We start from the raw sequence: 23522 nt of genomic DNA on the forward strand, positions 1-23522 counted from the left end.
ATGTTGATGTGTATACAGGAGCATAATAGTGATGTGTATATGAGGAGTTCTGATTACTATGCGTTGACTTTCCAAGTCATTCATTGGGGATGAGATTTGACATTCTTAGACAAATTTACATTAAATTTCCAAAAATGTTTTCTATAACCTATTGAAGAGCAAAACCATTATTTGTGTATCTTACAATCAACACTCCATGTGATGGCATCTTTGAAGCGTATCATTGAAATAGTTCTTATCTGAATCTATGCTTCTACATTTTCTTAGCATTTTGAATTTGTGTGCCTTAATAGTCCTTAGTAATAGCACCTTTCGTCAGAAGCCATCGCAGCCTACGGGAAAATGAAAAAACTGTAAACATTTTTTAGAAAACTTTATTGTTTTTCAAGTTGACTTAATCAACGGTTTTTTGACCCAAAAATTGTAAAAACCGTGATCTTTTCATCCCAAATGCAGTGCGATTTTTTCAAAATCTCGTCAGCAATTTATTTGGCGATTATATTGGCTGGTAGTTTTGTTCGCAATGTCTTGCGATATTAGCGATTTATCATAGATTTTTAAAACTATGGTCCCTACAATCTAGAGAGTTTTGTACTAGGCCACAAAATCGCTCTCTCAGAGCAATTCCAAATATCATAAGCTTCAATGTCAAAAAGATACTCCACAATTAGGTCTTCATCTCCTTATAACTCTTCCCAAGTGCAAATCGAACCCTAAATGAGCATTACTTGCAATTTATAATAAAATAACATTTTCCTAAATAAAGGCATTTGGGCTATAGGAAAAACATTACTTTCTAAAAATGTCATAACTCAAAATGCCAAGAAGTCTCCGGATAGTGAAAATAGTTTAGAATAATTCAAGACCTTTCAAATGAGCTATAACACAAGGGCACATTTGACCAAACGAAGCCATATTCCCCTTATTACTCCGAAATGACTATATAAATAGCCTTATTATAAATTATTTAAATGCTAACTTAGGAAATATTTAAATATATTAAAATATTCCCCATTTTGCCTCTAAAAGCCCAAACCAACCAAATAAACATGAAACTGACCATATCACCTGTCTATGACCGATATCGGACGAGATGGGTCAACTGGCAGTCCCTTCCCTATAATCTAGGGATGCTCCTAGAAACTAGGGAACACACCTTGTCATGAAATTGAAACCATGGAATGCTCTCGTGGAACCTCACATCTGGAAATTGCAACATCCTCCTAAAATGTAGGGATACCCCCTAAAATCAAGGAACTGCACCTAACTGGCTCCCAACTACCTGTAAAGTCAAGCCTAGTCGCTGAATATCCTGTATGAGTCTCTATCCATATGCTAGCCTATGAGACCCCCATGATATGCTAACTCACATAACTCTGTTAGGCAGACTTAAGAGGGGACATAACTCATCCAACAATTCATCGATCCTGGGAATAGGGTATCTGTTTTTTTATTGTCTTCTTATTCAATGCACAGTAGTCTACACACGTGTGCATCGTCCCATCCTTCTTTTTTACCAATACTAATGATGATGCAAAAGGGCTAGAGCTAGGATGGATCCATCCTTTCTTGAGCAGCTCCTGAATCGTCTTCTCGATTTCATCTTTGAATTTTTTGGGGGTGGCAGTATGGCGTAGTGATGACTGGTTTGGCCAGCTTTTAGCTCGATGATATGCTCGAACCTGCAATGGGGGAGTATGCTAGGAGGAATGTCTATAAAACCTTCATCATGGGTACTCAAGATATTTTAAAGACCATTCCGGTGGGGGTTTGTTGTCCTTTTATTGGTTTTGCCGAAACGAAACAATGTGCAGTCCATGCAATGTCATCATGTTGAAAAATAATCAAGATATTTTAAAGACCATCATTCTGGTGGGGGTCTGTTGTCCTTTTATTGGTTTTTCCAAAATGAAACAATGTGCTATCCATGCAATGTCATCAGACCTCCATCCGCCATGCCGAAACTTCCTTCGGTCCCTCAATGGCCATCCCACAGAGAACAACCTTCTTCCCATTGACAACAAAAGTGAAGTCCATCTGCTTGAAACTCTGTTTGTATTCATCGAGTGTCTCCATCCACTATATGCCCAAAATAACCTCCATATGATCTAGGTCGTCTATGGAGAAATCTTCTGTCACAGTGTGGTTAGCTATGGTGATACTCTGTTGGGGAACAAGGTACGTACAACGAAAAAGTGTTCCTTTGGCGACCTTGACTTGGAATCTTGTGTGTGTCTGAGTAGGTAGATCTCTTCTTTTCACCAAAGATGAGTTTTGAAGTTTAGAGTGCCTCTGCTATCGAGCATCAAAATGACCCTCTGTCCTTGAAGGGTCCCTTGTACACGAAATACAATACATCTCAGGCTTCTGGCTAAGGCGATGGTTCCTCCATGTCATACCAATGTGGTGATCCTCTCCGTACGGTTCAAATTAACCATTTTGGAGTCCTCTTGGAGGTGATTGTCCTCTGTGGATAGATTATCCTGATCGTACTCATCATCAGACACAACTTCGATGTAGTGTATTTTCCTTTTGCTGAGACATCTATGCCTAGGTTCCCATGGCTCCTTACAATTGAAACATAAGTTATTCCTTCAGAGCTCCTGTCTGGTAGCTTTGTCCAATGAAGGCTTCTTTAGCAGAGATTTTATATCTTTGTCCTGTGGGAATATTGGCAGTTTGGAGTGGGAGTAACCTCAAGAGGATGATGTCAATAATGATGCCATGCTTCGGTCCTTTTTAATAGCCCCCGAAAGGGTGGCAGAATTGAAACCTTTTACCCAACCCCTCAGTGGTTCTGTCAGTCCGTCCATGAAAATAACCATCTGTCTCCTTTCGAAAATGCCCGTAACCACAATAGAGTCTAAAATTTTGTGATGTACTAGTCGACCGATCCAGTTTGCCTCAATTGTGCCAACTCTTTAGAGTTAAGTTTCGGATCTTTACCATTGAATCGATCTATCAATCTTTCAGTGAATTTTGCATACGTATTTACTTGGTCATGCCCAAGTGTGATAGTGCCATGATGCCACCATTCATGCACCACTCCCTCTAAGTGGAGTGGTGCAAATTTAATTGCTTTTTCTTTTGTGCATTGGATTAAGCTGGAAGTAAGCTTTCGTTACCCATGCTTGAGCAGATATGGATCCCGGTCTGTCAAATGGTGACAAATTGACTTCACTCAACTTCCTTCTGAGATTGTTGTTAAAAAATCGTCAGTTTCTGCCTCCTAAATATCTCATTCTTAATTATGCGTAATCTTTGTAGGATATATCCTCTTCTAAATTTGCATTCTTCCAACCTTCTTTCAACTATTCTTGAACTTCCTCAGAGGTTGGCTGCTTTCCTCTGTATGGTACCTCCCTCTGTGGAGGGAAAGTTGTCATGGAAGGTCGAGAGCGTGCCGGATGAGGGTTTGCGTTACCCAACACCGAGTTCACATTGTGACCATTTTGTTCACCAGATATGTTGTTGTCTGCCAATTTCCTGAGAGTTTCTTCCATAAGTCACTGAGTATCATTGATTTGAGCCTGATTCCTCAAAAGATCCCTTAGCAGCGCCATGAGTTCAGCAGGAGTGGGTTCTTGATCTGCCATTCTATCAACTGAATGAGTTCTCCTCTTCTGGCTATAAACTTTCATTCACTGTCCACAAGCTGACAAGATCTTTGGCTTTGATACCGTAATGTTCCATCTATGTGTCAATTGTCGTACAGTGGCCTAAGAAGTGTAGTGTACTGTCTACGGGAAGATTACGTGTCATGTCCCCTTTTCAAATAATTAAAAATAATAATCTTGTCTAAGGCAGGCAGGCCCAAAAAGGTGAAGTTTCCGAAAAAGGGGATAATCTTTGGAAGCTAATGGACTAATAAATGAAAATTATTATTCAAATATGTTTTATTAACCCCTCTTGGACATGAGTTAGGGTTATGACCTCTTTTGAGGAGTTTGGAGGCATTTTGGGCTCATTCTAGAACTTGATTTTTGCGCATTGCTTTGTTATTCTTCAGAGGCTGCCAAACCTGTGGAGAAGGAGACCCAAGAACGGGAGTTTGCAGGTTTCCAGGAAGGCTGAGGACAGGAGTTTGAAGCCATTCCATGTGCATGCTCATGCAGAGTTTGCCTTTGTGCTGAACAGTGCAGATTTGTGGTTTTTCGGGTGTGTTTTTTGTAAGAGTTTGGTGTTTCCAGTTGAGTATTTCATATCAGTTTGGGTTGCTGCTGTATTTCAGACTTTTAGATGGTAAAATAGAGCTGAATATATGTATTTGGTTGTGATTATACTTCTGTGATAGATTATTAGTGTTTTTGTGGTGTTTTCGAGCTATTCTATGTTGTTTTCGGGAGCCCAATGAGCATTGTTTTTATTCTCTGTTTGGGAGCTGTTATGTAAATGTTATACAGATCTGAAAATGTCATTTTGTAAGCTGTTATGCTCCTGAAATTTCTATAAAAATGTCCACTTTCAGATTTACTAATAATATGTGAAGCTGTGAAGTTTTGTGCACTATTTCCGGCATACCCAATTTGAGGTTTATTGAGAAATTGGTGGATCTTTGAAAGATTGGTTGTTTGATCTTAAAGATTTGATTAGAGGCTTGAATATCATATAAAATCAGAAAAGGGACATTTCATTACGGTGCTTTGGAGGAGCAACTACTGTGTATGAAGTACAAATAGCTTGTAATGTTTGACCATACGATAGGGGCAAGTACGAAGAATAAATGCACTATGTATGTCGGTACGGGTGATATGGAAGTCATATGGTGTGGAGGGTGGAGTAGAATGTCGTACGATATGTGGAAGGGGCGGCCGTATGGTAGGTGGAGATGACCCGGCTGTACATTATGTGTTGTTTAGGCCACGAGATTTGCAGGGGTTGTACAATGTGTGTAGATTGAGTTATGAACTAGATGCCATAACCATACATGTGCCAAATACTTCAATTAATGCCAGTACAAATGTTTCAATCCAATTCTAGGGATATATAGATGAATTTGCAACAAAGATGGTATCCAAGCAAGTAATACGAAGATAGAATAGGGTGAGGATTGATTCTCATTGAAACCGGAATAGCTAAGTAGGGAAGATCTTTCATTTCCGAAATGGCGAAAGTAGTGAATCCCAACAGGAATTCATAGTATAAAGAAATAAGCCAAGACGCATACCAACTACTACCTGCATGCCGTGCTTAAATACTCTTCGAAGGAGCTCCCGAGGATTTACAAACAAATAGCCGACGGGCACACCTATTAAACAATTAAATAAAAATGGGTCCGAGAGATACTAAATCAATTGGCCCATAAACAATGGTTTGATTAATTATTTATTTTATGATGGGAACATTACAAGAAGTATCTATCATAAGTTGAGAAAGCAACATTGATAAAGTGGCAAAGAATTTTGTGTGCAGTGCACTGGTGTTGGCGAAGACAGAAGCGGGAGTTGGTGCTTCTAGTATGTTGGAGCCAAAGTGTGGGAGTTGGGACTTCTAGTGAGTTGGTGCTCTTAAACTTAAGAGGTCATAGCCTCTAGTAGGTTGGAGTCTACAATACATTGTAAAAGAATGAAGTTCATATAAAAGCATTTATTGTTGTGGTTTTCTCCCACATTGTGTTTTCACGTAAAATCTGTGTTATTGTGTTCATGTGCATAATTGTTCATTTCAACATTTGAAGTTAATTGTTTGGATAAAAGTTTTTAAATTGGTAAATTGTTAATATATATCAGATTTTAAGATGAAAGGAGAAAGCCTGTATTTGTTTAGAAAGTTGCTCATAAGGAAGGTAGAAATATGATGGTTTTGAATTTTATTTCTTGGCAATAAATTTCCAATCTAGAGAAGAAATTTCAAATTTAATATTTAATGGAGGATGATGCATATAGGTTGAAGATGCTCGAAGGCAAAAGGATAATGGCGAGATCATGGATGAAGGGTGGCTTCCACTGCAAGGATTCAAGATAGACAAGATGGTTCAAGATTTAAGGATGGAAAGACTAACAAGAATTTGAAGCTAAGTACGATATGAAGACTTCATGCACTAGCAGGCTATGCGTTCAAACATAAGCAAAGGTGTTCCAAAACAAAGTGCAAACTCAAGTATAGGTTGAAAGCATGACAATAATGACAAGTGCAAGATCAAGGCATCAAGAACTTGAGAACAAGCCAAGGCAATGAGAAGATTTCAAAGAGTAGACTATATTTATGAAGAGGAAATAACTTGGGCAGCCTCATCATCAAGGGGTATTTATGAGAGAAAAATGTTGAGGTGGTGCTTGTGCATCTTCAACTAGTTAGAACACGCCAAGTGTCCTAACGGTGGAGCTTCATCATATGATGTCTGGATTCATTGAATATGCCAAGAGAGAAGAATATAAATACAAATGGCATCCTCTTATTGGTTCATTAGTAGAATGCTTCTACAAGTTGTCTTTTACGACAAGATTCTACCTGACCTATTTTCTCATTGGCTTTTGAAAAGCAATGTAATTTTCTTATTGGCCCACGAAATGGTTCTCTTGTGTAATTGTGTGGGCATTTAATAATTGTTTGTGGAGATTATGAAACCTTGATTGGGGTTGTGGTTGATTAATCTTGGCCACTCATTGTACTAGGAACTACTATAAAAGGCCAAGGCCTTCTCATTTGTAACCCATTAGAGATAGGGGAGAGTAGAGAGAGACTTGTTGAAATTGTTGCCATAATGCTATCAAAGTAATTGCTAATTCTTATTGCTCTTTACAGAGGATTACTTGTGTTTCTTTTTAGTATTGCACAGTTTCTTCATTTCATGTTAAGTAGTAGGTGAATGGAAGATATTGTTGAAGGGTGGTTAATGGTGGAGCAAGTATCCATACCTTTTGGTACTGGTTATTTGTACGTAACAGTGAAAGATTAGTTTCGGTCTAAATTGCAAGTGTTTTAACTTCTATTGGAAATGTTCATTTAGATTGTGCCTTCATAGTGTAATGCCCCCTTTTTGCATAAGGATTTAATAATTAAATAATAAAATTATGATTATGCTATAAAAATTAAATCTAATATAAAAATGATAAAATTAAAATAAATAATTAAATAAATAAAAGTAGTATAATCTATTGTAAATTATATGTAGACGAAAGGCCTTAAGCAAGATTGGAGGTTTTATTGTCTCCGTTCTTTCCTACTAGTGCCTGTTTTGAATGGAGAAAAATGTAAAAACATTTTATGATTAATAAAATATGTACAGGGCTTAGGCCTTCTATTGATAAGATATTTATTATTATTATTGATAATATAATATAATCTATTATTAATGCAATCATATAATATGTTGATGTATATAATTTATTTAACATAATAAATAAATAACTTTATCAATTAATTAATCAATAATGGTATTATAATATATAAATAAATAAATAGGCAAGAGCCTAAAACACAATGGTTAAATTGTGAGCCTCTTATCTAGGAGGTCTTGAGTTCAAGTCTATTTGAACATAACAAATAATAATTAATCACAATAAATAACAATAATTAATCTTGGCTTTGGCCTATTACCCATCAATATATATATATATATATATATTTAAATTATAAATAATATTGAAGTAAAAAAGTAAATTCAGAAATAATTATAATATCTATATGGAGATGTGGCACCATCTAAGTAAAGAAATTAATCATAATTGATTATCACTGTTGTATAGGAGTAAAGATTGATTACAATTATCAGAAAGTGATAATATTTCGAGTGGGGAGACATGAACATTCACCAAGTGATCTTTCATTTAAGGGAGACCCTATGAGAAAATGTTCCTATTTCAATCATCAAGAAGGTGGGGAAGGGGGATATTACAGGCATACCCCAAAAGACTACCATTGGGGGTTACTTGTTATTCCAATGTCGTGAATCAGTGTAGGGTTAGAGAAAATTCGAGAACAAGGATCTCACTTTGAATATTAATAATGCTTGATATTTGTGGAAAAGTTACTGTCCTGTGCTGTTTCTTACATCTGGGCAGTAATATTTTGGAAGGCAACTAAATTGAGTACCATTTATCTGGAATATCAGTGGTACACCATCTTTACATATTGGTGGTTAAGCTTATATAATGTAAACCTTGTTGATAGATACATCATATTGTCAAGCAGTGATGTGACCAACTTATCAACTAGAGGTTAGTGATCTTTATTAGAAATGTTGTGGCATAGTAGTAGATGCTAGAATGAGTGATATGGATCACCATGTAAAGGACTTTGAAGCATCAATGTTAGAAAATGTTAAGGCTGCGTGCATTACATTAATTCAATTGTGTTACATGTGATTGGCATAATATTAAAGGAAAAAACAACTAGATAATCATAAAATTAAGAGATGTGATAATGAGTAATAGTTATGAAAAGGTGCAACTGACTTATTTGAACTATGTAAATAGCTGAGAGACATGTCTCTTCAGCCAGAGAACACCTCTACACAATTGGCTACTATATGATGAAAAAGGCTTCACTCTCAAAAGGGAGAGAAAATATGATAACGACAGTTTCCCCAAATATTTAATAGCAATTATTAAATAGATCATTTATCATACTTAAGATTTGTATAAGAAATTTGATCTCATTTACATTCATCTCCCAATTGAATCTAAAGAAATCATCTCCAAATTCTTAAACAATCTTGGAGGGGACATTACACATAGGGTATTTGGATGAGTATCGACAATGTGAAAACCATTCTCACAGTCTTAAAATGTAACACCCTCCTATGCCTAGCTGACATGGTAAAACAAGGAATTGTTAGAGGATCACTTCATCATCAACATTATCTTACATTCATAGAGTTAGATTAGATTCTTTAAATCCTTTACCTTTGCAAGCCTTTTGTTTGGTGAGAAGTTAAAGTCAAGTTGATATCCATTGATTGGACAATGTAAGACCTTGTGTGATACCCGACATATTAGTAAGGGAAAGGATCACTGCAAATGTAATAACACTGCATTATTTCTGTGTTCCAAGTGTCGATTTTAATGATATAAATATGAGTAGAGGAGACATGTCTCAGGAAGAGTCATGTCTCTATGGTAATTAGTGAGTTAATAACCATTAGGCAATATATTAGCTTCTTATATATATATATATATGGTTATTGGCTATACATTAGTGCAATAGGTTAATCACCAATTATATATATATATATATATATATATATATATATATACATACACACACACACACACACACACACACACACACACACATACACACACACACACACACATATATATATATATATATTATATATATATATAAGAAGCTATACGTGAGTTGGTCTAATTGATGATTAACCTATTGCACTAATGTATAGCCAATAACCATAGAAGGGTTATCTCTAAATTAATTCAATTCGACTGAAGCTACAACATCACATCATTATAACTGAGTCAAAGAGCATAATAAATTCTCTTATTTGATCACACAATTTGTATATATGTTTAGCATATGAGCATCCTTATTCAAGAAAGAGTTGGAGATTTGGTGTGTATTCAATCGTGCATGTTGTAGTGAAAAAAACTCACATCAATAGGTCTCATCCTTGTCATCTAAGATCATGTATTTGATTGCCTAGTATGTTTGGAGCCACCAAATATATGTCTAATAAGAGGACCTTAAACAAACATCTGGATTAGGTGGAAATCAAATAAGTAGAATTTGGTGATGATTCCATGTATCTAGTTGTAAGGGTGGACTATCTAATTATGTATGTCATCATTCAATATCCTAGTTTATTGGCATTTTGTTCATATTAGGATAAACTAAAGTCTTATTTTGGTAATAGCCTTGATAGATATATGTCTAAGTTTAATGATAAGATGGTTATCATCTAGAAGAGATGGTCAAATCTTGATCAATTGTTGGTTGATATAGGTTGCAAGAGATCTTTTGAGAGCTCTAATCATAATATTGTCAATGTTTTAAAGCTCTGGCACAATACTATAGGCCAGTTGCACTACAAAGTGTTGCCAATCATGGATTTTATGGTGTAGGGATTGCATGACTTCAAAAATGAAAAGAAGAATATGTAAGGGTTGTGCAGTCGACAAGCATGTGAAGTAATTTTTTCTAACAAAAAGCATGGTTGAGAGAGCTTCTTTAGGTCTCTCAAATGTATTTGGATCCATTTCAACTTCCTTATTGGGCAACATCGACTAAGTATCTTTTATTGATGATTACTCAAAAAACTCTTGGTTTTACTTCACAAAGATTAAGGATGAGGTTTTTGGAAAGTTTCAAGAATCCAAAGCTTTTGTACAAAATTAGGCAAAAAAGAAAATTAATGTATTAGGTTTGATTGGAGGGAAGTATACCTCAAAGGCATTGGAATTTTTTTTGAAGGGAGATATGAATCAAACAAGAGTGAACAATGACTTACAACCCTAAGAAAAATGGGATTACCAAGAGGAAGAACAAGTCCATCATAGAGACAACCAAATCTAAAATACATGATCCGAGTCTACCCATGTTGTTCTAGACAAAAGAATGTCTAACAACTATGTATATTCTAAATAGGTGTCCTCACCATCTTGGCAAAAGGTAGTTGTGAGCAGAGATGTCATGTTTGACAAGGATACATGGTTCTTTGAATCCGAGGAACCTCTAGTAGTGACTAAGGAGGTATAAAGGCGTTTGAATTTTTTTGATCAATGCCTTACATCCCTAAGCAAAATGGGGTTGTCGAGAGGAAGAACAAGTCCATCATAGAGACAACCAAATCTACAATACATAATTCAGGTCTGCCCATGTTGCTTTAGGCAGAAAAATATTTTATAACAATTTGTATTCTTAATAGAAGCCCTCACAAAGTGTAAAAGCTTAGTTGCCGATTTGTGACACGAATCCGATTCGGGCACGTGAATCGGATCCGTGGATTCGGGATTTTTTTTTTTTCCCAATTATGATTCGTGGAGGATTCGTGCATATATATATAATTATATATATGCATTATATATACTAAAAAAAAGAGAAATATACATAATTCTAAAACTAAATCATTTCATAGTATGAATCTAGTATACTTGATCAATGACATTGATAATTAATCTATTTTCACGATTATAAAGAAAATCAACACATTCACATTGAATTACTGAAAGTGAAAGCTTGTAACATTCAAAATATAGATCATTAAACTTAAAGTTTATAACATGATTTACTCATAAAAGAGTCAAGAGTCAACACTAAAGTTTTTTATTTAATCATCAAATGGATTTTCAAGAAAATCCGCATCAGAGGGGTACTGGTGAGCTGCAAGTGCTGCATCTGTATTAGTAGAGGAACCCAAACCACTAGTAGTAGAGGGGATTGTTAACTCATAATCCTCCTCCTCATCATCCACATCAATCAAAGTGGATCTAGCAAGATCTCGGATGGTCATATCTAAATCAGGAGTCTCGGGTGCTACATCCCAAAGCTTTTCGGGCCCCTTCTTGTACTTAGGATCCTTCCGTGACAACAAGCGCAAATTGTTGTGAATGAACACAAGGTCTTCTGATTTTTTTGGAGCCAACCGGTTGCGTTTGATTGAGTGGATAAAGGAGTAAGTACTCCAATTCCGCTCAGCGGCAGAAGAGCTGGCAACCTAAAGAGAAATTAAAAATTATCAATACAACAATCAAGATAAATAAATTAAATAATAAATTCAAGGAATTGAGAATGTTAACCTTAAGCTTAATTTTACAAACTTACTTGGGATAGGACCTTTATGGCAAGAGGTTGGAGGTACGTGAAGGCTTGCCCATGAAGGTACCACCATTTGATGGCACCCATCCTGCTTTGGTCTGTTATGGCAATAGGGTCGAAATCCTCACCTGAGTTGAAAGCAGCAAATTCACTCCTCACAATTGCCCCAATCTCTGGATCTTGGAATATCTTAGCTAGTGCCCTCTTATACCCATCTGCAACCTCTGCATCTCTAAATGGTGGCACTCTACCTGGAAGGCGAAGTACATCTGCACTATAGTACCTGGGGATAACAAAAGACAATTGAACACTATCAAATATCAATAGCACAAACATTGGATAAAATAAGCACAAACATTTGATAAGAACTACAGTACCTCGGGGATAAAGCATATGCAAGGAGGTGCAAAGGTGTGGTCATCTTGTTCCATCGATGATGAACAATTTTTTCCACCTTCTTGTAAAGGGTGTCCTCAGGATCATTCTCCCTCCTCTGTATGACCTAAGATATGAAATATGAATAATAATTATAATTAGCGAATATGTCAATTTAAACTTTAGAATCTAGATATCTCTCAAATAAAAAATTGTTGTAAAAGAGCGTAAAACTTACCATTTTAATTTTTTCCAGCATACTATCCATGGAATCATAAATATCCCCAAGGCATGGCTCATCACTATCTGCGAAGCGAAGCATTGCCATTATTGGATCGGTGATTTCCAACACATAACTCACAAGACCCCACCAATCCTCATCTAGTATCATTCTTCTCACATTTAAAGCCCTTGCTGGATTGGAATTCTTCCAAATGCCCCATTGGGGGCTAATGACCATATGCTTCAATGCTTCTTTTACCTTCACAAGTCGTCTCAAGACGATTGTGTGAGAGGCAAAGCGGGTTTCAGCAACCTAAGAACATGTTAAACTCAAGTTAGTAAAACATTTAAAAATTAAAACATGTTAATGTAAACAACAACAAAAATTAATAATTGTGGAATCCAATAATATTCAATTATATATTAAATATAAAAATTTACCTTCAATAACTCCAAGTCCGAGAAACTCCTAAAAATTGCTTGTGACATGTGGTGATTTGTCACAAACATTTGAATCTCTTCAGCTTCCTCATATATCCTTTTCACCCAATCTATTTCGATGCCAATTGCTTTCATCACTAAATTGAGAGAGTGGACGGTGCATGGTGTCCAAAAGATATGATCATATCTAGACTCTACAATTATCCCTGCAACCTTGCAAACTTTTGCATTGTCCGTGACCACTTGAACAACATTATCAGGACCCACTGACTCTATGGCATCAATGAGAATGCGTGAAATAAATTCTGCATCTTTCACTTGCCCTTCACAATCAACTGCCTTCAAGAACATTGCCCCCTTAGGGCATACAGCAATAACATTGATCAATGGACGGTTTCTACAATCTTTCCAACCATCCGAAATAATAGACACACCCGATTGAACCCAAAAATCTCTTATTGGTTGAAGTTGAGCCTCTACATTTTTCCTCTCATCATGTAATATGGCAGTGCGCAACTTCTCATAACCAGGCGGTTTGTAACCATGGGGTGCATCATTTATTGCTTCCACCATCTCTCTAAAATAAGGTGATCTAGCAAAATTAAATGAAACACCATTTGCAATTAAACAACGTCCAATTTTGTGATCTGCAATGTCTCTCTTTTCAATTTGGAATGCCCTATCTAGTGGGCCTCTCTTGCGGGTGAGTGGAGATGGGTCTTCATCTTCATCATTTGTAGTTGGCATAGGCAAAAAAGGATGTGTTCTTGTGTTTGTTTGATCAAATGATGGTGTTGGTATATTTGTTTTTTGGGAAGCACCACGTTTTGCTTTTGCAACTGCTCTATCAGCATCATCTTGCTCTTTTGCTAATGCTGTTATTTGTGCAGCTGGTAATCCCTTCTTATCACTACTTTGACACATGTGAATTCCTTCACCCGCAGGGCCCAAAAAATGTAGTTTCACTCGGGAATAGGAGCTTCTATGTTGTATGTTGCAAAAATTACATTTCCATATGTATGCCCCACCCCGAGGACATTGTGCAACTCTTGTTGTGTGTCTCCATAAAGGAGACCCCTTATCAATTTTGGAGCTTGGTGATGCAGCCCCACCCCCACCCACTGAGCCTTGACTACTCATTGTTCTATTCTTGCAATCTAGAAAAAGTGAAAGAAAACCATACTTCACACTTGCACAAAAACTTGAAAATTTGGAAAACTAAAAATAAATCAATAATCTATGAAAGAATTCAAGAATATGGTTGAAATGCATACCTTACACACTTCTTGCAAGGTATTTGAAGCTCCACAACCGATCTCCTTCGAATCCAAGCTCTTCACTTCAAACTAGCAAGTATGAGAGAGCAAAATAGAGAGCAAATGAACTTGCATTGTGATTTAGAGGGTCGTTTTTAGGGTTTAGGGCCTTTAGGGCAAAAAAATAAATTAAAAAATGATAATGGGCCCACGTTTTTGCATTCTCCTCCTTCATTGCCGCGGATTCACGCAGATCCGTGCGTGGATCCTCGAGGATCCGGGCAGGATTCGTAATCCTGCCTGTGGATCCGTAAGGATCCGCGGCCCGCGGATCCTTACGGATCCACAGGCAGGATTACGAATCCTGCCCGGATCCTCACGGATCCATACGTGGATCCGGATCCGAATCGGACCCGAGCCCGGATCCGGCCTTTTCCAGGCGAATCCGGTAACTAAGTGTAAAAGCACTAAAGGAGGCATTCACTAGCATGGAGGCTCAAGTAACATATTTGTGTGTATTTGGTTGTGTTGTTTACATTCATATTGGCTATGAGGATTATAGTGAGAGCCCAAAAGCTTAAACAAGCTTAAATATTATACTTTCTGTTTTAGCAAAAGGTAGTTTTGAGAAGAGATGTCATGTTTGACAAGGATGCATAATTCTCTTAATCTAAGGAACCTCTAGTAGTGACTAATGAGGTATAAGAATTTGTTGTCTTAAAAATTGATTTGCAAAGATCACCAAGCTTTTGAAGGTTGTCTCTCTTCCATTTAGTTCATCAAGAAATCCTGTGCTTCACCTAGACTCTACAGGAGGCATTGGAGCAAGTTGGAACTCCCAAGGGCTCAATTTGAGTTGGTCATCCTCCCATAAAAATTTCAAATTATGTGGACTAGTGTCTTCGATCATCAATGCAAAGCTTTTGAGCTTTAAGGAAGCATCATGTTAGTAGGTTTACTAAGATGCCATGATGTCGTGACGGAGTATGCTTCCATAATGGGGAATGTTGTGTGGGACATAGTTCCTTGACTAGAAGGGAAGTTAGTAATTTACTCAAAGTAATGCATAATTGCAATGTTAGCATCATCCATTTTTTTATTTCATGTATGTTTCAGATGGTGGTCTCAGAATTTATCCTTTTTGGAAATTTCTTGATTTGGAGAAGTTGGAAAATATGTGTTTAAGCTCCGATCTCAAGCTATTTTATATCAATTGCTTGATTTTTTCAAGGGAGAATCCCTGTAGAATAATAATATTGCTAATAGGAAGCAAGAAAGCTATAGTTCCAATACTGGCCACTTTAACAAAGATAGTTATAGGTGGTGGAAGTTTTGCTTACATCACATCAGTGCATGTGTCACTGTGTAAGTTGGCTTGAAATTCTTGAAGATGCTCTTACTATTTATTTGCCTGTGCCAATTTGCATGTTTACCCCTCTTTCTTTCTCACATTATGGAGATATCAAAGGCAGAATGCATTGTATCTTATTTGTGACATGATGTAAAATTAATTTGTTCTGTTTAGAACTTTAGAGTAGAAATGTGCTGATTTTATGTTTGTTCAGTCGGGAACCACATTTTTTCTATTTATATAATCGTGGAATAGATATTCCATCACATTTGCAATGGAGATTCTTAATGATTGAAGTCTTTGCAATCATCAATTATGTTTTCTTTCTTAGCTGTGCTGATTGTCTTATTTTTATCCATGTTTGCAGTGAGTGGGTTCTAGGAAATCGTGAGGATTTGGTGAAGGATATCACAGCAGAATTACAACCTGAGAAACATGAGGTACAATTTCAATGGTTTGTTTTTTAGTTAAGATGCATTCTTGTTTCTTTGTAGATACATTTCAAGTTATTATGGAGGGCTTGCTTATGGTTTGATTGAGTTGATTCTTTACATAGATGAAATTAATATATTTTCTTCTTAAACATCTATTCCATAGTCTAAGGGCCAATTTTGGGCTGAATGTAAACCTAAAGATTCGTATGGTAGGAACCTGTTTAAATGTAGTGTGTTGGCTCCTAATTTAATAGGTTTTGAACATCCCAATGATAAGAACAAATCCATCTAGGGTGTAGCTACTTCCCATATTCGACACGCCTATTCAGACATCGGGGCCAACCATAAGGCTAAATTCCTTCTTCACTTCAAGCTTTGCAAAACATAGGTGGGTATACCTTAGATTCGCCTATATGCCTAGTGCAAAATATAGATCTGAATCTAGACAAAGCAGATAAAACCCTTTAATCTTCTTTACTGATGCACTAAGAAAGGTGTGAAATAGCTAATAACAGGACCTATGAGAATCAAAAGCTATGTGAGGGTTATCATTTCAGCTCTTCAACACAAAAGGGAATATTTGAAAAAGAATATTGATTATAAATTGATATCAGCATAACCCACTTATGAAACAACAAGAAACATGCAGATCCTATGACTGATGAATGCCTTATCCATTGGGTACTCCATAAATCACAACATACATCAAGATATTGGTAATCTATCCATTCACTTTGTGAATCAGACATTGATGTTCAAACTAACTTTCATACTCATCAGATCCTTCCATGAAAGAAAGATATAGGAAGGAGAAGAATCTCAGATCTGATCTGAAAGTGCTAAATGTCCACCTGACATTCTTCTAACTGCTGTTGCAAATCATCTCTCGTCTCTCCTCTTCCAACTGCATATCAAATCTTCATCATTGCTGTTGAAAAAACAAGCTTGAAATTGCTCAATGATGAAGGAAAACAAACTGCTAAATATTGCAAGATCTGCCACTAAAACATGTGCCAAAATCATCACTAAATGGTTCTAATAGAAAAATAACACCACTAGGGACATCTCTGCCAAATTTGGGGAAAATCCACTTAACTGTTAGCTCTAAGACTGAATTTGAAGCCACCATGGAAGAAAAGGATAGTATCTTTGAGAAAGCCTCAGTTTTACAAATTTGTGAATAACTTGTGCATGATAAAACCTGCATACATTTAACTTGCAAAAATGGATTCCTCATTCTGTCCCCTTTCCAACGGTATATGATACCTGCCCCTTCAAAAATGGTGCCCTTTACATTCGATTGAAAGTTTCAAGCTATTGACAATGAGCAGGGTTTGAAATATTTTAAAATATTTCAACTTATCATATAGTTGAAACTTTAAAATAGATTGCAAGTTTATTTAAATGAGAGGAAATCAATTATTTATTTATCTTTGAAATTCAATTTCTCTTTATATTATTCATCTGGTCAAACCAGTAAATTCCATTTGTGCAACTTCTCCACCTGTGTGACTTCTCCACAGTCGTGAGATCTCCACATTGCTAATGTGTGATGTCCTGCTTTGACATGACTTCTCAGCCATCGTGACATCTCTGCAGTTGCTACATCTTCGCTGTTGTGACATCTTTGCCTTGGTAACTTGCGATGGCCTGCTTTGACGCGACATCCTCATTGTCGCAACATCTCCGCCTTGGTAACCTGCGATGTCCCGCTTTGACGCGACTTCTCTGCCATCGCGACATCTCCGCCTTGGTAACCTATGATGTCCTGTTTTGACACGACTTCTCCACCATCGCGACATCTCCGCCATCGTGCCATCTCCACCTTGGTAACCTGCGATGTCCCGCTTTGACACGACTTACCCGCCATCACGTTATCCCCACCTTGGTAACCTGCAATGTCCCCCTTTGACATGACTTCACTATTACAACATTCTGCTGTCACGACATCTCCACCTTGGTAACCTGCTATGTCCCCCGTTGACGTGACTTCTCCACTCAAGAATGAGCACTTGGTGTTCCATGTCATCATTAGATAGCACCATGTGTCACATTGGGATTTGTCCACATCATGCCAAGTCATCTCCAGTCATCTGCCAAGTGTCAAGTTGTGGTTGGTCAAAATTTCTTTACATAACCCCCCAGTCAATTGGGCTCCATGTGCACGTCTTCACTGTCAAAAGCCCTTAAGATATGACATTTGGTATGTTTTCACTTGCACTTATAAACACTAATAAAACACTCAACTTGATGAATGTGGGATAAATCCCTTGAACCATAGTTGGAAAACTCGCCAAATGCAAAAACTCGCCAAGCCCCCCAAAAGTTTAATCGGGAAAAACTCGGCGATTTAAAAAAAAAACTCGGGAAAAACTCGGGAACCTAAAAAACCGCTGAAATTTAATTAAAAATACATTTATTTTGCAAAATTTAATGAGAAGATGCATCTAATAAGTTAATTAAAGACAATACAAAAGAAAGAAACAAAGTTTAGATATATATAAATGCATAATGCGTACAAAATTGCATTCTCATGCAGAATGCTCATGGTAGGAAGCAAAATAGTAAATTACTAAATAGTTTCAATCTATCAAATCAGAAGTAAATACTAAAAGTCTAAATACATCAATACAATGTGACAATGCCAATCACATCTTCCTCTTTCCAATTGCACTAGCAGGAAAGCGAGGGGGTCTAGTCCTAGAAGAAGTGCCACGCACTGGGATAGGGCGTGCGCTGCGTGACTGTGAACTCTGTGGCTGTGCCCCCTCGCTCGACGTCCTACTGACTGGCTCGGCGTCCTAGAAGAGGATGCATCTCCACCTAATGGTAATGTCTGATCCTCACCTGAATCATCATCATCCTCGTCCTCATCCTCAATGTCATCCATAGTGAACTGAAAATCAGTGTCAACCTCCCCCTCCATGGCCTGCCTCTCCAAATCAGCGATCTCATCTGGTGTAAAAAATGGACTTGGCTCCTGTGCTGTCCAATCGGAATAAGGATCTATCTCATCTAGATCAAGCGGACCAGGTAGTTCTAAGAGCTGTGACTTTTTTATGCGCAACTTAAGATTATAGTGCACATAAACAAGGTCATTAAGCCGTTTTTGAGTCATTCTGTTTCTTTTCTTTGTATGGATGGACTCAAATAAGCTCCAATTGCGCTCACAATGGGATGAGCTACAAGGTTGGGATAGGAACCTGAGAGCAAATTTCCTTAAATTGGGGGTATTGCCACCCCAACTTGCCCACCAAGCATCTGCAAAACAAAATTTAAAAAGTTATAAAGCAATAAAAAACAAAATCAGAAGCACAACTTATCAATTAGCAAAAGTTTTAAAGTTTGACGCTTTACCTGGTGCTTGAGTAGATCTTGCTCTCTTTGCTAGCATAGAAGAGAACAAAGGACCCCTTGATTCCACATAGATTTGTTGTTCGGTCACAATAAGGTCTCTCTCCTCTTCACTTGATATCATTCTCTCAATGCATTTAGAGAGACCTTCCATGACCTCTCCATTAGGATCTGAGTAGGAATCATCAGCCCTAAAACAAATAGAAAATGATATCAAGTCTTACTACACAACCTTAAGAAGTAAAGTAAAATAAAGACTTATTAAAATCCCAACTTCAAGGACAATCAATTATCACAGTACCTGAATTTGGGATTGAGGAAGTAGCCTGCTGCATGAATAGGTTGGTGGAGCATATTGTTCCACCTCCTATCAATTATTTCCCAAATGGGGTCAAATCTGAGACTGTCCCCGTGATAGTAACTTCTAACAGCCTCTTTCGCCCTATCCATGGCCTCATAAAGACCTCCCATTGGGGATTGCTGCCCATCACATGTGCGCAAGACTACAACCAAGGGCAGAGACATCTACATTTGAAATTCGAAAAATACAAATTAGTTAATAACATAGTAAGTTATGAATTGAAAATGAAACTTGAATAAACTAAAAATATAATGAAGTTACCTCCACAATCTCCTTAGCCTTTGCAAAAAAGCTATCATCAAAGACTATTCGTGCCATAGCTTCTCCTTTGGGCTTCTTTGAGTAAGGTGAAGCAACCCAATCAGCACACACAAACATTTGCTTCAAAGCCAATATGTGGTCAAGAATACTTTGCAACGTCAAGAAGACCGTTGCAAACCTTGTCATAGCAGGTCTCATCAAATCTTTGCCTTTAGTGGCTTTTCTCATCAAACTGAGAACCCATGGGTGATTATAGATATATTTCGTGACTCGCCTAGCATCTTCCACAACTGGACTCACCCAATCAAGTTTTCCTATGTCCTCCAAAAGAAGGTCAAGGACATGTGCTGCACAAGGTGACCAAAAAAGTGTGGGATGCCTCTCTTGGAGGATTCTACCTAAAAGATTAGCAAAAAATCAATAATCAGTAACAAACTTTCCATATTTAGTATTTACAAATTACATCAAATCTAAATTGAATAATACCATAGCATTACATTCATGATTCATATTGATTCAAATATAAAAAATTAAATCTACCTGCTGCCACATATGCTGCTGCATTATCTGTGATTATTTGCACCACATTCTCTATTCCCACCTCCATGACAACATTCTCCAACATTAAAGCCAATGTGGCTGCATTTTTCACTTTGTTGGAGGCATCGACAGATTTCCAAAGCACCACATTATCTTTGCAAGCAATCAAGAAGTTAATAATGGTTCTTCTTCCATCTGTCCACCCATCAGATAAAATGGTGCAGCCATACTTCTTCCACTCTTTCTTTTGGTCTTCTATCAACAATCTTGCCCTACCAACCGCTTTGTCAAGCAACCTACAAAATTTAAGTGTAATATTAAATAAAGTGTAAGTGTTAGTAAAAAATTAGGAAATAAGTTATAACAATTAAGATTTAAAATATAACAATGAACTAAAGTGAATCTCAATTATTTACAATTACTAAATAGTAAAAGACTAACCTTCCACTCATCCTTGCGATTAGGCGGCTTGTACCCTTTGCCTGATATTGTCATTGCATTCACCATATTGACCCAATAGGGGCTATCAGCGACATTCATTGAGATATTGTTGAAAAACCAAAAATCAGCTGCTGCAATATCAGTTTGCTCATGCACCTCCTTAAACCATGCAGTGCCCTCTAATGATGGCTGTGCTCCAGGTGTGTTCCTGGGCACAAAATAACCACCTATCCCTGATGGGGATCCGGATGGTGATGATGAAGTAGGAGATGTAGAAGAAGTGGAACCGGTAAAAGAGAAATTTTGTTTGCGGATCCGTGGGCCACGAAGAGATCTTGGTATGTTCTCAAGTGCTGCTTCTTCCTCTTGCATATCAAAAGGAGCTCCTTCAGATTTAGCTATGGCTTCCCTCATAGATAATTTTGCCCTCTCCCTATTCAATTTTTCCTCTTCAGCAGCTACAAGTAGGGCATGGATGAATCTTTTTTCTTCATCAGTTACCTTGAGACAAGGATTTGAGTCATGTTTCTTTATGCCTGCAAGGTGGTATTTGAGGCGGTTTATGCCTCCAGAAATAAATTTCTCACAGGAAATGCATATCACCTTCCCAATATCATTTGGACTTGGAGCTTCATAGGCATATCGCCATGCCTTATCTCTTGCATTTTTAGGCCGAGTGCCTATATATCCAGATGGGCATGGTGTTTGTGGCCACTCTTCTTGCAGGTTTGTCATGTTTTCTTAATGCTTGTCCGCTGCCCTACACATAAATAATTAAATTTATAGAAAAACGAATAAACAAAGTTAGAACTTAGAGTTAGAACTTAGAAGCTAGAAGTTTAGAACAACTAGGGTTTCAATTTTCAAATGATTTGAAATCATTTACAAACAACAACAAAAACAATAAAAGCTTTGCTTAAAACTATAAAATGTTTTCAAACAATGATAAGATGAACATACCTGGAAAGAAAGTTCTCTTCTAAATTTGGTTAGAATCCTCCAAAATCCACTCCAATTTGCCTTTAATCACTTGCAATCAGCTAAAACCTTCTTTGCTCCACACAAATGAAAGAAACAATGCAAAAAACAATGCATTTTGACCTATTTAGGCGTCATTGGCCGCGGGTTCCCTGAACCGCGAGTTTTTTTACATAACTCGCCGAGTTTTTGACTAAAACTCGCCGATTACTCGGCGAGTTTTTGGACTCACGCCGAGTTTTTTGGCAGGCGAGTTTTTGGGCGATTTACTCGCCGTCCCAAAATACTCGGCGAGTTTTAAAAACTCGCCGAGTAACCGGCGAGTCTTCCATCTATGCCTTGAACAATACTTTTATAATGCTGAAAACAGTTAAGTAGCCTCTGGAAATGACTTCAAAAAGTGACCAAACTGCATTCTCTGAAGTTGATGCATTGCATGGTGATTGTCTTTTAAATGGAGAATCCACAACTACAAATGGATGTTATTTTGGATATTTGGGGGAAAAATTATTCACTTTCAAAGTTGCCCATTTAGCCATTTCTGCACAATTAAAAGCATTGGTTTTGGAAACCTTAAAAAGAATGCATAATGTATGAGCTTCAAAAGGTTATCAAATGGAGAGCTGAGGGGCTCAAATTTGGACAAATGGTAGAAAATCATGGATTATCATTGGTTTTAGTTGCAGGTCAATAGCATGTGAGATAAAAATTTATGAAGAGTGTTAAAATTCTGCAAAATATGGCAGCACTATATCAGGATAAATTTCATTTTAAAAGGCCATAGGAAACCTATCAAATGGACTCATGAGGGGCTCAAAATGGATACCAAGAATGTGTCTCATGTCTACAACACACCATTGAAGGAATTTCAACAATAGATCCAACTGGGCACAAGATATTAACCTTCAAAGTGGTTTATTCAGATTTGTGACATAGTGCAAACAACAGACCAACATGAAACACTAGACTTTGAGCAATTGAAAACCCTATCAGAACTCATCATGGAGACTTAAAATTTGAAATGTTGGATATTTGATATCCAAGGTAAACATCTCCAAAGAGATAAGTCATGAAACTCAATAGGGTCTGAGATATACTTATGCAAAGTAGGCCTGTTCATTCAGTTATACACTCGAGGCAAAAATTCAAATTTCTCAAAATGCTCTGAACAACACCTCACAAAATGATTCAAAACTTCAAACTAATGACCTGAGGTGGATGGATATACTAAATGAAAGGCAATAAGAACTTGAAGCATATCCTGATTCAAAATGACAACCCAACACATAGGCACAAAAATCATTTATAGGGGCTCATTTAGCAAAGTTTTACAAAATGGGTACTCAAAATGTGCTTGCAATTTTTGAGTCCCCCAACATAGTGAAAATATACCATTCAACAAAAGCTTAAAAATACATCAAGGTGCTTCATAAATTATTATCTTCAAACCCAAATCATCAAACTGCAAGGCAAAACAACTGAATCTCAATCTATATGCCACAACCAGCTTGGGTGGATTCTTCACAGCTGAATCCAGCAACATCAAAGAGGGTTTTTTTCCCTCAGCAGTAGCATGAGAACTTTCCAAGTTCATTCCAGCAACATTTCCTTTTGTTGCCAATGTCTGAATACAAGAATGAGAACTGCAACTCATATTTATAGAGTTGGAGGGAGAAAGTTAGGGCACCGCAGATTCAAATTATTATAGTTCCCTCACTTTTCATTATAAAACCATTTAAATCTTCCCCTCACCTTAGCGTCCACTTCTGGGGCCCCTTTATCAACATAGTATT

The 23522-nt window shown here is 37.1% G+C and overlaps 3 protein-coding genes across 3 annotated transcripts in view; 1 reads left to right on the forward strand and 2 right to left on the reverse strand.

Annotated features, from left to right (window-relative positions):
* LOC149565501 (alpha-1,6-mannosyl-glycoprotein 2-beta-N-acetylglucosaminyltransferase) overlaps window positions 1-23522 on the forward strand; it is a 195395-nt gene that overhangs the window by 164685 nt on the left and 7188 nt on the right. Inside the window, exon 13 of the mRNA XM_089819033.1 lies at window positions 15728-15800. Coding sequence (XP_089675159.1) covers window positions 15728-15800 — 73 coding nt within the window. The remainder of the gene's footprint in view (window positions 1-15727; window positions 15801-23522) is intronic.
* LOC149565502 (uncharacterized) lies at window positions 11892-13326 on the reverse strand. Its single transcript, XM_089823347.1, has 3 exons — window positions 12754-13326; window positions 12329-12625; window positions 11892-12217 (listed from the first exon to the last, which is right to left on the reverse strand). The coding sequence occupies exons 1-3, from the start codon at window positions 13324-13326 to the stop codon at window positions 12029-12031; spliced, it is 1059 nt and encodes a 352-aa protein (XP_089679473.1). The 3' UTR covers window positions 11892-12028.
* Window positions 18403-20646, reverse strand: LOC149565503 (uncharacterized). Its single transcript, XM_089823348.1, has 5 exons — window positions 20311-20646; window positions 19771-20168; window positions 19450-19673; window positions 19152-19339; window positions 18403-19055 (listed from the first exon to the last, which is right to left on the reverse strand). The coding sequence occupies exons 1-5, from the start codon at window positions 20393-20395 to the stop codon at window positions 18403-18405; spliced, it is 1548 nt and encodes a 515-aa protein (XP_089679474.1). The 5' UTR covers window positions 20396-20646.

This window comes from Cupressus sempervirens, chromosome 3 (assembly GCF_028749045.1).
Source record: "Cupressus sempervirens isolate cs-2001-9-10 chromosome 3, ASM2874904v1, whole genome shotgun sequence".
NCBI classification, from domain to species: Eukaryota; Viridiplantae; Streptophyta; class Pinopsida; order Cupressales; family Cupressaceae; genus Cupressus; species Cupressus sempervirens.

Bases quoted from the DNA above. Each gene is read 5' to 3' on its own strand.
- LOC149565502 (XM_089823347.1), bottom strand. From the start codon at position 13,326: ATGGTGGAAGCAATAAATGATGCACCCCATGGTTACAAACCGCCTGGT. The intron at 12,626-12,753 runs GTAAATTTTTAT...ACATGTTCTTAG, and splicing joins CGGACTTGGAGTTATTGAAG to GTTGCTGAAACCCGCTTTGC. The intron at 12,218-12,328 runs GTAAGTTTTACG...TTCATATCTTAG, and splicing joins TGCTGGAAAAAATTAAAATG to GTCATACAGAGGAGGGAGAA.
- LOC149565503 (XM_089823348.1), bottom strand. From the start codon at position 20,395: ATGTTGGAGAATGTTGTCATGGAGGTGGGAATAGAGAATGTGGTGCAA. The intron at 20,169-20,310 runs GTAGATTTAATT...CTAATCTTTTAG, and splicing joins AGCAGCATATGTGGCAGCAG to GTAGAATCCTCCAAGAGAGG. The intron at 19,674-19,770 runs GTAACTTCATTA...TTTCAAATGTAG, and splicing joins AGGCTAAGGAGATTGTGGAG to ATGTCTCTGCCCTTGGTTGT.